This window comes from Lineus longissimus, chromosome 3 (assembly GCF_910592395.1).
Source record: "Lineus longissimus chromosome 3, tnLinLong1.2, whole genome shotgun sequence".
NCBI classification, from domain to species: domain Eukaryota; kingdom Metazoa; phylum Nemertea; class Pilidiophora; order Heteronemertea; family Lineidae; genus Lineus; species Lineus longissimus.
In genome coordinates this window covers 23,914,936-23,931,243 of record NC_088310.1, presented here as the reverse complement: position 1 = coordinate 23,931,243, position 16,308 = coordinate 23,914,936, and the positions used below count along the sequence as shown (strand labels likewise).

At 39.1% G+C, this 16,308-nt stretch overlaps 1 protein-coding gene across 2 annotated transcripts; it reads right to left on the bottom strand.

The window, feature by feature from the left end:
- LOC135484293 (AT-rich interactive domain-containing protein 4B-like) lies at positions 1-15,721 on the bottom strand. 2 transcript variants are annotated; one of them, XM_064765628.1, is made up of 21 exons: positions 15,584-15,721; positions 14,698-14,808; positions 14,194-14,262; positions 13,912-14,002; positions 13,605-13,785; positions 13,012-13,242; positions 12,762-12,841; positions 12,430-12,609; positions 12,027-12,216; positions 11,526-11,712; positions 10,236-11,339; positions 9,843-10,006; positions 9,369-9,563; positions 9,006-9,132; positions 8,709-8,856; positions 8,410-8,472; positions 7,690-8,102; positions 6,297-7,473; positions 5,990-6,121; positions 5,503-5,661; positions 1-5,329 (listed from the first exon to the last, which is right to left on the bottom strand). In XM_064765628.1, exons 1-21 carry the CDS (start codon positions 15,587-15,589, stop codon positions 5,265-5,267), a joined length of 5,073 nt encoding a protein of 1,690 aa, XP_064621698.1. In that variant the 5' UTR covers positions 15,590-15,721; the 3' UTR covers positions 1-5,264. The 2 variants fall into 2 exon arrangements, with proteins under 2 accessions (XP_064621698.1, XP_064621700.1); XM_064765630.1 differs by having other exon boundaries at positions 5,512-5,661.
- Between the last annotated feature and the right edge of the window lie 587 nt (positions 15,722-16,308).

The window sequence follows — 16,308 nt, the reverse complement described above, 5'->3', positions numbered from 1 at the left end:
TTTTACTGTAAAATACATGTTTTATACTGGGAGGAATAATAAATTAAGGAAATACACTATGAAATCCAAACACGAGTAATGAGGCTTACAATGTATGTCCATCCTTATTTAAAGCAAATTACTGCAGGTTTCAAAATCAAAGATATACAGTACTTTCACATTTCAAGGAGACAGAAACTTATCTCTATGAAAGTAATCTTGCAGAGGCTTTCAAAATCCTTTTTTTACCACTTCACTATGGCATTGCCGTGTACACGACTTAAATGAAACAATGCCACAGACACCAGCAAAACAAAACGTTTGTTCTTCTATTGATATACATGTAGTATGATTTTAAAGACCTCTGCAACATGATTTTACACACATTTACCTCTGCATGCTCCCAGCATTAAACCTCACTGCTTCACTTACTCAACAAATCACAAAATCTTTTCTAAAGTGCTGAGGACAATTGGTCTTGAAAGATACATTTCTGCGACCAGAACTGAACAGGGCTTTTATTGGGATTCCTTCTTATTGACACTTACTAAGGTCCACTGACCCTTAACAAGAATGGCTTCAGTAGAACAACTGTCCGAATATTTCTTGACCCACTTAGTTTGAGAAATGCATTGATACAAGCACTTTGTTTACTTAAAGTTACTTTCATGTTATTTTCAGATTTACATTTTTTTTCTCCATTGTATTTTTATCTTAAAACTTCTTTCTCAAAAATGTATTGCAATTTAACCCAACTACATGTACACTCACATGGCACAACATCATGGGCAAGTTGGAAAAATACCAGTATTCTAAACACAGTTGAATAAATAATGTAACACAAACACTGGGGAAAAAATAGACATAAAAACCATAGTATAACTTTATACTAAGCGCATTACACAAAGTAAGTCATGGAAGGTTTTTCTTGGCTAAGGTGAAGAAAATGTGCAACTGAATTTCATTATGTTCAAAACATTGGGCTCAACTTGTGATATAAAATCTCAAAGAGTACAGTTTAATAGGTGAAATGTCAACTTCTCATTAGTTCATTATTCATAACAGACAACAACATAACACTGCAGACACTTCCTCCCCAAACTTTCACATCCGGATGGATTTTACATCATATCATACCAATTGATCATACTAATGTCTCCGCTTGTAATCAAATATTTCATCCCATTAAAATTAATTTTAACATGCAGCAAGAGACCTCCCACCATATCAATGAGATTTACATTTGTAATCGTCATCTGATTAAGGTCAACACATCACCATTATCAAGTTGACTGCATTTCGGACAAATTTCCAGTGCCTTTCATTGTTTTCATCATCAATCTAACACAGAACACAGAATCTTAGAAGCTCTACCCATTATTATCCTAGGACATACTCCAACCCCACGTCACATGATCCCAAAATTACAAGGCACTGATGTATCACAAACCTAACCTTAGCACCAGGCACAGGTCAAGAACTACACCTCAAGCCTTGTGTGCCTGCCTTTCAGGAAGAACAATTATTACGCAAACCCTTTACATGGTATATTGTGCGCATGGACACAGATTAACTGACCAGTTGTATCAAAATCCTCATCTGATTTCAGACAACAGGGGCTCTATAAGATAAATCAACTTCCATGCATTGGCTATCGGTCCCACTGCCTCACTGTTGATAAATTTTTAACACAAAATACATGCTTCAAATTGTTTAACTCATCGAGGAATACTTCAATATAACAAGGAAATGATAAAAATGTTAGAGATCTTTTTCTGCAGATAAGGATTGTTTACATGTAGTTCTGGATTGCACCTAAAGGTGTGACAGTATTTTCTGTCAGAATTATTGTAATACCTATTTGCATAGGACAACAAGCTGTATTATTTGTCTCTCCTGATGTTCCAATAATAAAACTTATCTACTGAGGGGGTTCTCTAGAAAATAACAGGACCTGACCTTGGTGATATTTAGATTAAGGTTGAATCCAGGGGACCCCCATATGCACAAACATTATGCTACGAGACATGCAGTTTGAGGTAAAGAAGTATATACATACATGTATAAATCACGCAATGAGCTTCAACCACATAGTAATACACAGGAGAAATGAGATCCAATTGAAAATATTGGTCAAACGATAATTTGACAGAAGGTCTATATTCAATTCTGAAGGGTTAAGATTACATAGTGATCGAAACGAGTTCACTTTTGAAAGTCAAAATGTCAATTCATTCAAAAAGTTGGTGGTATTTTTTAGCCACACAATTCCATTTTCTACTCTTCTAACCTCACATTACTAAATCACATACCTTTGACAAATTTACATGTACGGAGTGACATGCGTAAAATCTACAGACATTAACCAACATGACACATGATTAGCTACTGTAGTACTGTCCAAAATCTCATACTCCAGTACAATTAATCAAAATGGAACTTAACAACTACATGCAGCAAACCACCCAACCCCAGCCTCATAATCAGAAATTTTGGAAAGCAAACTTTCAAAAATTTTTACGTTTTGAAAAACGGTAATTTGGCATTCAAAACTGAACTGTCATCTATGCACTGAAAGGGATTTCAGCACAACTGCTCTGTGCAGTGAATACTACATACATTAAGCAAAGGAATGTTCAAGTGAATAGATGACAGTTTCCCCCCATTGTGACTGTCACACAGTGCAGGTCACAAGGATAACGACATGACTACATGTACACCTTACACACAGTCAATAAAATGCAGTTATTCATCAGAAATATACACAATGATATACATACAATACAATGTACAATATTCAAAAGACATGGCTCGGGCACTTTTATTAAGTCGAACCAAGTTGATTTTCTTGTGCAAAATACTTTCACAATAGTGTGCAAATAAAATTCATTGTGGAATATTATCAGGTTTTATGAAACAAAGTGTATTATTGAAACAACCTCAATATCACTCTCAACTCCAAAACACCTCTTCAGGACTGAAGGCAGTGACAAGGAATGTAAAAAGACAATAATCCATTCAAATTCTATGACGACTCATCATAAACCTCGCAATGCATCAGACGCAGAGTTAAGAAATACTGAATATTTTACGTGGAGCATGAATCACACTAAAATTGTGGCACAATTCCATCACAGCATCATTTTTCACCAACAAGGCAGAATGCACATGATTTTTTGGTGAAATCTCAATGAATTTCTCCCACATGTTTCACACACATCAAAACTGATCAACATTTCTCACTAGTGCAATAACTGATACATTGCATCTCAAATTACCAAACATTTGAAATAAAAGACAGCTCCATAAATTTCTTCACCAGCGTCAGTCCTAAAAAGGTCATAATACTATACAACATGTACTAGTTTCATAATGGTAGTGCTCAGCAAATAGGTCACTAAATAAGACATGCAATGTGTTCACACATACAATCCATACACTTTAGTTCATTTACAAAGGCTTTTGCATGCAACGTCGGCAAGGGATATTCTTCTTTTGTACAGATTTAGCTTTACATTTCATGTACATGTATAAAAATATTCAAAATAAATATCTATGCCTCCGTTCATACTCTTATTGCTGAATCACTTCTATACATAATCATCTGGGAGAATGATATGCATCATACAAGATTTGCATATCCTGTTTCCACTGTTAACATTACACACAAAATTGCATATAGACGAACTATATGTATACAACTCAACCTTTTATGCAAAGTAAATGCCATCATGAAAAGTGGTTTTGTTTCTTGGTTAGTAAATTCCCCTTCAAAATGACCTAGGCAACCTCTTGGCTTCATTATTTCTTACTCAATACGAGAGAAGAACCTTATTGATATCCAACGTTTCCAAATATTTTATGTCTGGTTGACATACATGTGTACATGTAGTCATTCCACATTTCATGGGAAAATCTGCCTGCTTTTGCTATTTATGTATGTAGAGAAATTTGCATCAGTTCATGTGGCAAGTAAGACGTTTCATGGCAGAATACTAAGACCCGATAGACACCAATTCCTCTCTCTGTACATTGTAAAATATGAGCATCTTTCATACACAATACTACTGACTAGTGACCGCACTAAAACCTTGCCAAAATACATGGACAAGGTCCAGTACGCCAAATAGTGTACAATATAAATATCCACTTTATAACCAAAATAACCCCAATAGAACAGCGTCTATGTACCAGATACTTATTACAAGCAAATTATACATTCAATCGTATATTCTTCCTACAGTGCTGTTATGCCAGAATATGTACAATTATACTTCTTAACATACCAACAAATATATACCTATAATTTACATCATTCTGTATCAACAATGGCAACAGCAGTTCATATTCAATGCATATTATTAAAATATTAATCAAATTATCAATTTATTAGTGCTGGCATGCATTTACAGGCTGGCTATTTCTCTCAAAGAATGACTTTCAGCAAGAACTAATAAAGTCATTCTTTATCTTGTTCTTGCTATTTAATAATATTATGTTTAAATAAACAAATAAAGTGACACAATGTCAGATTCTTTACAACCACAGTTGCAACATTTCTGGGTAACTTAATAAATTACATAATATATTAATAGTCAATATCAAATTATTTACCTTTGATAAACGGAACCAATTTTTCAGTAGACACCTGTTTAAATCAAATAACCCCAACATGATTTAAGAGAGAAACATCAAAAGCACAACTAATTATCATCCGAATATAAAGAGACATAGCAACACAAACACCTGAATTGACTTGAGCCAGCACAAATACACTCCATACATGTAAATCCATTGTGAACATTTTCATACAGTGAACTGTTTGGACATGACACTGTCTATGGGGTGGTTTTGAGCATTTTGTAAAGCTGGAATGATGAAATAGCATGCTTGTCACACCAAAGCACCACATGAGGCCGCCAATAAACATCGATGCAACATACATGTTCCACAGATTTCCTGAATCAAATCAAATTATACAAGTCAGAAATGTCAATTTTCTGAAAATCAAATTTCCACATTCCATTTCTTATCTATTGCAACAATCTTCATGGGCGGTCAATCATGTTAACACCTATATGTACACATCAATTTAAACTATACTTCATGCTCATTAAGATTATACATTTGAAACCAACAGATTCCTAGGCTATACCCCTCTACTGGCCGATAACAGTACATTTACAATATTCACAGTACAGGAAGGTCATATCAGAGGAAAAACAAGCAAACTGGTACCGAACAACATTAAACTGTTTCAACATTAAATTGTCTTGCTATGTCAGTCATGAACACACTGGCGAGGACTCCATCGGATGTATTTGTTTGGCTTGTTGGGCAGCAGCAGCAGCTGAAAGGTGAAGAAGATATCTTTTAGGATCATACCTAGACAGTCCTATTTTTTTTTATTTTTAAAAAATGAAAAGATGTTGTACATCATTCACACTATGATGTTTCATAACTGTATCTGATCAATTTTCCTGGAATAGACAAAAGTAATCAATAACTTGTTCCGTTTCTTACCAAGCTTACCTGCCTCTCGCTCCTTCCTTCGGGCACGCTTCCGTCTGCGGTCAATCAGAGCTACCTCGGCCTTCAGCTGCATGTAGATCTTTCGAATCTCACCAATTCGATCTTGCAGAATTTCGATCTTCTTGTCTCTCTCAATGTCTTCAGATTCGTCTGAAAAAAAGGTGACTACATTTCATATATTGAAAACAAAACTTTTGAAATTTATATTTCAAACAAAGTACTGATGAATAGCGGTTGGCAGGACCAGTCAGATGCTCAGGCCGTAACCCTGAGTGACTGAGCTGATCATCCAAGGTCTACTTAAAGGTTTCAGGCAAGGCCTTGTTCAATCATTGATAACCTCTATTGCAGTTGAAATTCGGGCTTGTCACCCCAGTAGTCCACAGTGACAGCCATTGAGACAACATTCCTATGCCAAAAGTAAACACATCCCAGTATTGTTAATTATTAATATAACTTTGAAAATCGTTGCACTTACCGAGATAGAAATTGTATTTTGAAGGTCTTGGAGATCTTGGTTCTACTTTCTTGGCAGGAGAACCGAGGGAACTGTCTTGACTATGGAGGGGACTTCCCATGGCACCTTCTGGCAATTCATCACTATCACTCGCTGAAAGTGGAGGACAGACGAATTAAGAATAGATGCACATTACAATTACATGACAACTGACCTAAAATGGCCGAGAGAAGCGCGTAATATTTGTCAGTACATTTCATCTTCAAAAAGTTTTCCTGATTAAAAACAATTTGACAATATCTGAATGGAGACAACAGGACAAACTTACCATGATGATGTTTACTAGAGTGATGTTTCTTTTCAGCCGTCAACTTCCCTTTTCGACTTCTGCGTTTCTTCTTGTGGACCACTCCCTCTTCCTCTTCCTCAAGCTTTCTCTTTGTACCAATCTCCGTTCCACTCTCAGAACTTGGAACATTACCGCTACTGCCTCCACTGCAGTTGGAGACAATACTCGTATCACACGGATTAGGAGACTCGCCTCCTACTATTAAGTGTCCTTCACCTGTCATGTAACGCGCAACTTCAATATTCGCCTCATGTTCCGATTTGGTACTTTGTACCTCTTCGTTACAGGGTGAAATATTCGAAGCACTTGAGCCAGCACCTGTGGGAGATCCTTCTGGGGTTGTTGGCGGAGTATTATCCAGAACAGCTGAGGACATTGCACGAGGCTGGGCTGCTTTTTCACACGCCGACGCAAGATCATGCAACAAATTGGCACCACTGTGAGATGGCTGCGGTGACCTCGCACCTAACACACCACCACTAAACATGGCACTAACAGAATACTGTCCCTTAGCACCACTATCAACTGGGAAATGAACCTTCTCGTCTTTCAGTTTCAACATCTCTTTGGCAATATCTGCAAAATCACTTTGTGTAGCATCCGAATCATCGTCATAGTCTTTCTTCTTTTTCCGCATTTTCTTCTTGCACTTTTCACCATGTGCTTCAGCATCTCCAGAATCCTTCTTCTTCCTCTTCTTCTTCTTCTCAACAACACCATCATCCTGCTCATCGTCATCATCCTTGTGAGACTCCTTGGAAAGGTGGCGTTTCTTCTTACCCTTTTTCTTCTCGTGTTTTTCATGTTCCTCTGCTCCACTTCCTTCATCCTTAGACCTCTTCTTCTTCTTTCCATCCTTCTTCACCTCCTCCAGTTCCAACTTATCAACAGTTAGTGGGTCCTGAGAGGTTGTACTACACACTGATGCCTCTTCTTTAACAGCAACTGCATCTCCCGTCAGTACACTTGGACCCTCAATACCGACACCTGCATCCTTCTCAATTGGTACAACAGAATCTTTCCTTATATCGACCAGAGGTTCCAAACGCTCAGGACACAACAAGTCAAGGTCAATTTCCCCACTCGGCACAGTTTCGGCCCCCGATTTCTTTTCTTCAACTTTCTCCTCTTCTACTTCTTTCTTAATTTCCAAAGCCTGCAAAGCAACAAAGATATTAGTCACAAAATATAATGCAAGAATACCAGCACGAAAAATAATAAATTGTCTTTTTGTGAATTGCAGGGTACGGATGGAATATGTAGACTATTTTCATGAATACATTCTGAAGCCTTACAGGTCAAAACATATGACAAGATCACTGGGTTCTCTTTGCTATACAAAAATCTTTTACAAAATAATATGATGCTTTACCTGTGTTTTCTCTTCAGGAACTACTTGAGCTTCTGAAGTAGATTCCTGTACTGCCGGTAACTCCGTTTTCACATCAATAGTTTTCTTTTCTGTCTTTTTCTCTGTGTCTTCTTCCCCATCTCCAATACGGTTGATGATCTCATCTAACGTATTCCCAAGCTCCATCTGTTCAGATCTGATATCGTTTGAGTCTTCATCGCTTCCTTCTGGCAAACTCTCTTTTTGTTCTGTGGTTTCTTTCTCTGTTTGTTTTGCTGGCTTCTCTTCCTCCTGAGGTGCAGGTTTAACATCATCGACAGGAACCTCCTCCTTCATCTCAACATCATCTTTGGACAAATTATCCTCCTCCTCATCTACCTCTATCTCGTCCTGGCCATCTATTGTTTCATCATCATCACTACCACTGTCAGACACTAAAAGGAATAAAGATGAAGATATTTCAAAGCAATCTACATGTAAATTTAAACCTAATACCAACTTTACCAACAGATATTTTGTTTTTGACATTCGCCGACGCTATGGAGCATAGGCCAATAGATAGTTTTAAATCACACTTTTGCCATTCCTGTTGTCTCACTAGGTTCATGGTTATCTCTCTGTTGGGCTCAAGTCTTACTACAAGTCATCATGAAAGAGGATTTTTCTCCTACTTGGGTGGTTGAATTATGTCATATCTCATTCAATAAACATTAAATGCTAAGATAATGTTCAATTTCTTACCATGTGATGTCAAATCGGATGATTCGGTGTGACCAGACATTCGTCTTGTTCGTCTACTCTTCGCTGAGGAAAGGAAAATACAATTTGTATTTAGAATGACACATTTCTGAGATCACCTTCATCTCTTTATAGGTCATGGGGTTGAATCCCTGTACAGACAACTTCCACAAGTTATACAGAGGGCGACCAGTGCAAGTTTTCCCAAGGTCACCCTCAACTCACAATATTTCTATGTAGACATATCATTACCGAGTCATTCAATGAAATAAAGACTTCTTGCACACAGGTATTATACTTACGTGGTAATCCAATGGGGAATGGCATCTCCGAGCTATTTGATCTTGTTGGGCGCATGCGTGGGGACCGAGGCTTACGCACTTTACTGTCTTGACTCTGAGCACGTATTACTGGGGATGGGCCATGCATTGGACCAGTCCTCTTGATTCCCTGATAAAGAAAAGACCAACTTGAATAAAAGAAGCTACAAAATTTCTCCAGTATTAGACAGTATACTCTGCCCTTCCAAATATATCCTTTATCAAAGTGGATTAATAGAGAACAAATCACTTTCACTTACAGCCTGACGACAAACATACCTTATTTAATAAAGTTTTCGGTGACTGGCTCCTTGCTTTGATGGATTTCAGGCCCGCTTCAGTTGTAGGCTCAACTGCAGGTCCAACACGACTGACAATTCTATCTTTTCTGATCCACTCATCGTACCTAGAAAAGGGATTGGAAATATGTAAGACTGATAATGCAGGGTTCTTCACAATGCTCTTTGCCAAGGCGCAGCACTCTTCCACTTTGGTTGGTAAAATATTTTGGTTAGTGTACCCAGACAGATTTGGCTGCCACTGCCGTTGGGAACAGTGAGTCATGTCTTCTGAATATCTGGTTGTCCACCCTCCCTAAGAATTATCCAGGGGAGAACGTATGAGATAACATCGGGCTCTCACCTTGTATTCCAGCCATTGTAGTGAACAAGGTAACTCATGGTTCCATGCTCTTCTTCGGACTCCACAACCTTTGCCTCATAGACTTTATGATTGCGTCCCCTGCCATATTTCACTTTCAACTTGGTGCCAACAGGGTACATGGATCGGCCAGGTTTGCCTGATCCATCCGTTTCATGGCCATCATCAGCATCACCACTGAAATATAGAGAGCCATATGACTGAAGGTTGTCTGATGATACGTGCAGTTCCTGAGATCATATCAACTTTTACTTAAGGCGATATCAGGTCTCATCAAAGCTGAGGTTCCATCATTAAGTCAGTGTTAAAAACAATAAAAGAACAAGAATTCTTTGGACATGGGAACTAACTCTGAAATTGCTGTATTTGTTACTCAGATACTGTAAGTGTTAGTGTTTAGATGCAGCCAATCATACAGTTATAAGTATTTCTTCAAATAATTACGAATCAACTTACTCCTCTGATTCACCAGACTTGGACTTTGTTTTTTTGGACTTCATGATTGGTTTTACATCAATATTTGATTCTTGTTCCTCATCTAGCTTCTCCTTTGCCTTCTTAGCTACCGATCCAGTATCAACTGGCGGCCATTCCTTCTGAGCAGCAGATTTCTTTCTTGCCTGAAATGTGCATGAATATGTTGAGATAAAAGTCAATGATAGTCACACTTTCAGCCTCTCACATGATGTAAGAGGCTGAAAATATGGCCAAATTTCTCACAGAGGTTAATTGTATAGATTTAAACATTTGAATGCGTTACCACAAGTGGGATTTGGATGATAAAATAATACAACAGGAGAGCTTCCAACTCTTCAGAATTGTAATATTAAGATTTAGAATTTCTCTTACCGGTCTCTTCCTGGCTTCATCCTTGGACTCCTCATCCTCAGACTTGGCATCAGCCTCCTTTGTTTCCTCCTCATCATTATTCTTTGCAGTTCTTGCCACAACATTTTTTTGCACTTTATCCCCAGCTTTCAATTTTTCAGTTTTCTTCTCTTCAGGTTTCTTTCCTTTGACAGGGGTAACCTTTTCGGCCTCCTCTTTACTTCTGTCTATTTCCATCTCCAACTTCCTTGCTCTTACTTCATCCTTTTTGCCCTTCTTTACCGGAGTGTCAACCTTTTCAACCTTCTTTCCTTTTGGCTCTTCTTTTTCTAATTCAACTGTCTTCCCCTTCCCCTCATCCCTCTCAACCTTCTTTCCTTTTTTCACATTATCTTCCTTTTCAGCATTTTTGCCCCTCTTCAAATCCTCGTCCTTCTTAGCCTTGGTGACTGTTTTCTCAGTCTCGTCTTCCTTCTTATTTACTTTCCCTTTCTTTCCTTTTCCTTCGTCACATTTCTTCTCAGGTTTCTTCGACTCCTCCTTCTTGACCTCCGCCTTCCCTCCCTTCAATGCAGCCCCCTTCTTTTCATCGCCAACACGACCTTTCAAAGCCTTCTTAGGGCTACAGTGCACCTCCTCCACATTTGTTCCCTCCTTGGCTTTCCTTTCTTCAGTCCTTGATGCACTCCGAGTGAACTCTCTGGGTCCTCTCTTTTCCTCGACCTTCGAAGCTGACACTTTCTTTTCATCAGCCTTGGCATTGGGCATCTTCTTTTCCTCAGACTTCGAAGCAGCACCTTTTTTCTCCTCAATTTTGGCAGCGGGTCCTTTCTTTTCATCAGTCTTTGAAATAGACCCTTTCTTTTCCTCAGTCTTTGTCATAGTTTTATCAGTCTTCATGGATGGTGGTTTCATCATTTTCTGGGCTCCCTTATCTGCAGATTTCTTCTCCTTATCATCTGTAACTTTAACATCTTTGATCTTCTTCTCATCAGATCTTGTGACAGCCTTCTCACGGGGAATCTTTCCACCAGTCTGATCTTTAGTGGGCGACTTTGTATCCGACTTTGTTGACCTTGTATCTGACTTTGTTGACCTTGCATCATCGTCTTCCTCCTCTTTTGCCTGCAAACAGACAAGAAAAAACTTGTTCATAATCTAAACAAATGTGAATAAAACCGGCCTCGTTAGTACAAGCAGGTACAGCCTGGCATTATGTAATTTATTTCTTCTAGAACGTTTCAGGAATGTCATACGATTTATGCTATCATCAGAGAAGAGAAGCAGCAGTAACAGTTGGCAAATTCTTACCTTTTCTTCTCTTATACTGGTGGCAGTGAACTTGCGTTCAGTCTTGGGTGACCGCGGAGACTCTTTATCTCTTTCTCGGAATGACAACAGACTCCTCCCTGAGCTGTGGCGACTGCGACTCGGGCGACTACTAGTCCCCATGGAACTCCCCAACTTGCGATAGAAGTCTTCAAATGCATGCAGGTACCTAGAGAGAAGACAAGAACTTAAAACGCTGAGAAAGGTTTCCCCTCAAATACAAAAACTTGCTCGTGTGTGTGCTGCACTGCTAACAATCATCACTTATTTGCTATCAATTGACTGTTTTAATAGCAGATATTACAGAACAACATTACTTTGACCACAGAGTTATTCAAAACTTCAGAACTAAATTTGATTAACATAACATCAGCAATTCCATGAAATGGCACAGATGACATAATAACTACAAGTTAATACACCCCCTTGGAGTGTCAGCTAATGTTCTTTAAAACATATAAAACATCAGAGCAGTTGACTTACTTCTTGTAAGCTGTTTTGATTTGAGTTGAGGCTGTGTTGCTGGCAGGAAGACCCATCTTTGACCAGACTAGGCGCCATTTCATTTGATTTGTGACTCGATTGTAACCACCAATATTCCGCACCACTCGGAAAAGTCTGTACAGATTCAGATCCTTCATGCCAACGATGGGAGCTTTGTTGATTGGGGTACCTGAAATCATACAGCAAAGAAGTAAATAAGCATTAGCTCTTAAGTTAATGTGTTGTCAACTGGGAAAGCAGGTAACAGAGGTGGAGTTGCCCACCTTAGAAATAGGTTGCCACGAGCAAGCAGGTAGCTGAGAAAATGGAATACTGGTAATCTTACTTGAGTTGAAGGAGGGTGTCAGTTCATGCTCTCAAATACAGGCTCAAAGATCTTTACCTCTATCATCCATGAATTTGTAAAGTTGCGCGACGAATCGATCCTTCTCTTCACTCGGCTCATCATCTGACGTATCACCATCAGAGTCGCCACTCTCAGCATCCGTACCAAGTAGCTCTTCTTTCTTCCATGAAAGTGGCAATTCGTGATTGTCCACATACAACAATGCTTTTTCAATAGCTGAAGTAAACAATCAAGTAAACATCCAAGTTTAGTTGGTTTGATTAGCATTACACAACATAACATGTGATATTGATCCATATCAAGTTTTAAAAGTAACCAAACCCCCCCCCCCCCCCCCCCAAGAGTTGATGAGGTGTAATATTGCTTACCAGACTTCAGTGCCTTCTCATCATTTTTAAGAGCCAGCTCTCGTGTGAATTCTTTTGTTTCTTTCTTCAATACAGCAAGACTGAAATGACAAATTAGAGAGAATTAAGAATTGATTCGGTTAGAATTCAAGTGAATCCGAATAGTGATAGAGCTTCAGTCCTTCTGCATTTCTGTTCACACTGAGTCATGTCGCCTCACTTAATTAATGTTGATGTCTGAAACTGTTTTTTATCCGAGTGATATACTCACAATCTGTTGTCCCTGAATGAACGGACAACTACATGTCCCTTAGTCTTGAGAGGCACATCAGCTGCAGAGGGTAAAACCACTAATGCAGGAAACCAGCCACCCTTTCTTTTGTCGGAGGTCTCAACACAAACAATCTTGCCAATGCAATCTTGCAGTCGCCCAACATATGTTCTTTTCTTTGTAGTTGACATGTCATCTGAACTATCACTGTCGATGTCGGAACTGTCATCACTGGAATAATAAGAACATATGTACATGAAGGTCCATCAATCAAGGATGAACGGAATGACGCCTTGATACAGTTGTGAAGAACCACTTTAAAAACCCATCAGTGAATGCCAGCGCCAATTTAAAGGATAACAGGCCAGATCAGCCCAGCAAGAGGCAATGCAAAAGGCCGATTCAAATACATCATCACTTCAACAGACATAATTCTCAATCAATGTTGGAAATGTTTTTCAATTTCCAGTTTCCCAATACATCACCCATGACAACACAACACTGCCCCTCCATAGAAGTTCTGATCACTGATTTACTTTGCCTGAGTCAAGAACTGAACTTGAAGAGATGAGATGAAGAGAATTTGAACTCACCCTGAGAGACTGCCTCTGCCTCGTTTGTAACCCTTCTTTCCCTGTTGCATGACAGGAGTACCGAAGTGCTCCGGGTGAGTCAAAGGAAGTTGGTCCAGCGTCTCACTTTCCACAAAATGCTTCTTACCCTTCAGGCACAGCTGGGTACGTCGAAGAGTCCGCTCATCACCATCATCAAAAACTGCAAGACAAGGAATAATAAACTTACCAAATTCACAATCTATTCTAAGGAAGGCAACCATCATGGTAATAGTCTTTTAAATTTTGAGATTGTTTCAAATGGTCATCATAGAAGACAGCTTCTTACCAACGGTGTACATGCTTGCATCCACAACTTTGTTAATGGTTACTTCAATGAGCTGTCCATTGTCCTGGCGAACTTCTACCACAGCACCGACCTGAAGAAAAATGATTCTTAGATACAAAGAGAACTATAATACTCGTGTCATTTCATTTATTTTTCCATGCAGCAAATCCTACTAAAGCTTACACTACAGTCACAAGAGCATACTTTAAAATCTGCAGAAACTGATCACTTTTATCTGAAACAACCCAAGAGGAATTCTGATACAAAGCTTATCCAACTCACCCTCACTGGACCTGTCTTCACATGTTCATCAGTTATGTCCAACACTTGACTGGTATGCTTTATAACTGCCTGGAGATGGAGAAAATGGACACATGATTAGCGACATGTACAGAAGTAACATTAATGTTGTTCATCAGAAACAAAAAATAAAGAACAGATTGAGAAATATTCTGCTCCCCTAGTACTTGGCACAACTTGACCACCAAGTTTATGACACCACTGACTGAGCCACTTTTCTTTGTTGCGCTGACGATCAGACTGTGCACTGCATGCGATTGGAAGTCGGGATGCATTTACAGTGTATTTTCTTGCCTTGGAGTAATTTGAATCATTAGAACAAAAGACAGTTTCTAAGTTCATTTCAATACACATAAGTGTTAATCTCATCATTGGCAGGCATAATTTGAACACAAAATCAGAATTGCTTCAAGTATAAGGAACCTTTGAGACATTCTCAACCCTCTATTATACAGGGTTATCATTCATCACTGTCATCTGGCATACCTTGCATTTCACTTGTTTCACCACCTTCTTGACCTTCGCTTCACAAAAAGCCCCTCTGTATTTAGCACTAACATCTGTTCCAACCGGAAGGGATGGCGGCTCACCACTCGCCTGCAAAAGATGTTATGATTAATGATAAAGAATGAAATGAATTGAACAATGAGGTCAGATGATTTACATTCAATTCAATTTTCAAATAGCTTTCCCCCATTTTACCTTCAGCTATTGCTGATGCTCAGCCTCTGAATAAGAATGGCATTTCAATCATGGTCACCACGATCCTCAATCAACAAAGAGATGATGAGTCGATGACTAATGTCTGACCCAGGCGGTCAGTCATTTTTACCAAACGAATGAAAACTGGGATTTTTCTCTCTTCCATCCACTGTACGACTGTCGACTCGGACAACACGATGAGATAGCCTAGCCAGTGCCTAGGCCTTTGTTCTTTTGCAGATCTCTTATTCTTCTAACCAGCAAATCAGCAATGAGGAGAACACTACATTCATATCATTCTCCAAGTCTACTGTTTTTTGAACAACACAAGACAAGTCACAACACCACACTCAGCTGACTGAGGAAAATGGCGTCAAGACAACGTCCTGGAAACCGGCAGAGAAGCCATAGTTCCTGGTTCAAATTAACGAAAATAAAACGGTCGATGAGCCATGTGCTTTCTATATATCATAGCAGGCATCATCAGGACAGAATATCATTTGTTAAATTAACATAGATCCACCAACACTCGCAGAAATCGAGCAGGAAAAGGGGCCAAATCTGGATTGAAATGATTTCCAATGCATTTTCACGGAGAGGGCGAACTGTCACACGCGCCTAAAAATCCGGTTTATGAAAGTGAATTTTTTACCCGAACACAACAACTTACCATCATGAAATTTCCCCTGTAGTACCACTAATACCGTATATACCTAATCGGACAATGATTTCAAAACTAAAACCCACTTATCATTAAATTCGGCACATATTTTACAACAAGATCCATTTGCTAGGATCCATCCACGACTGAAACAACAACCTGTGATGGGGGGTCTAGCACGCTGATTGGCTGACAGTCATGGGTGAAAGGTCATTTTCCCAGCAATCCCTGCGAGCGCATGCGCAATAGTGGTCAAAATGGAAACTGGTCGTGAAATTTCGAAGGCAGTGTTCACTGATATTTTGCTTGATTTCTCATCCAAATACTCGTCTAAACCAATAAATCATAGTTCTTAGTAATCTTCAGATACCATACTTTGCTATTCTTTGTAATAATGGCATTTAGAATCTAGGATTGGGTCATAAAATGCGTTTATTTCTAAGTAGGTCACTGTATGAATATTAATGAGGGGCTTCCTTGGGGTATTCCTTAACTCATGGCGGATTGCCAAAACTGTCAATGTGGGGCCCACAATGGGGATTCTTGCATTGACCTTACCAGGATGTGTGGCTCTTTCATGTCGTTAGCCTGATATGAATGATGATCAGTAGATTCCTAATGACTTTGTCAGTGCCGTATTTAGGGGGGGGGGGAGTTGCCCAGACATCTCTGAAAAACACCACCTAGCCCACAAACAATATATCATGTCAAAATACGTTACTGTCCCGGGCCCC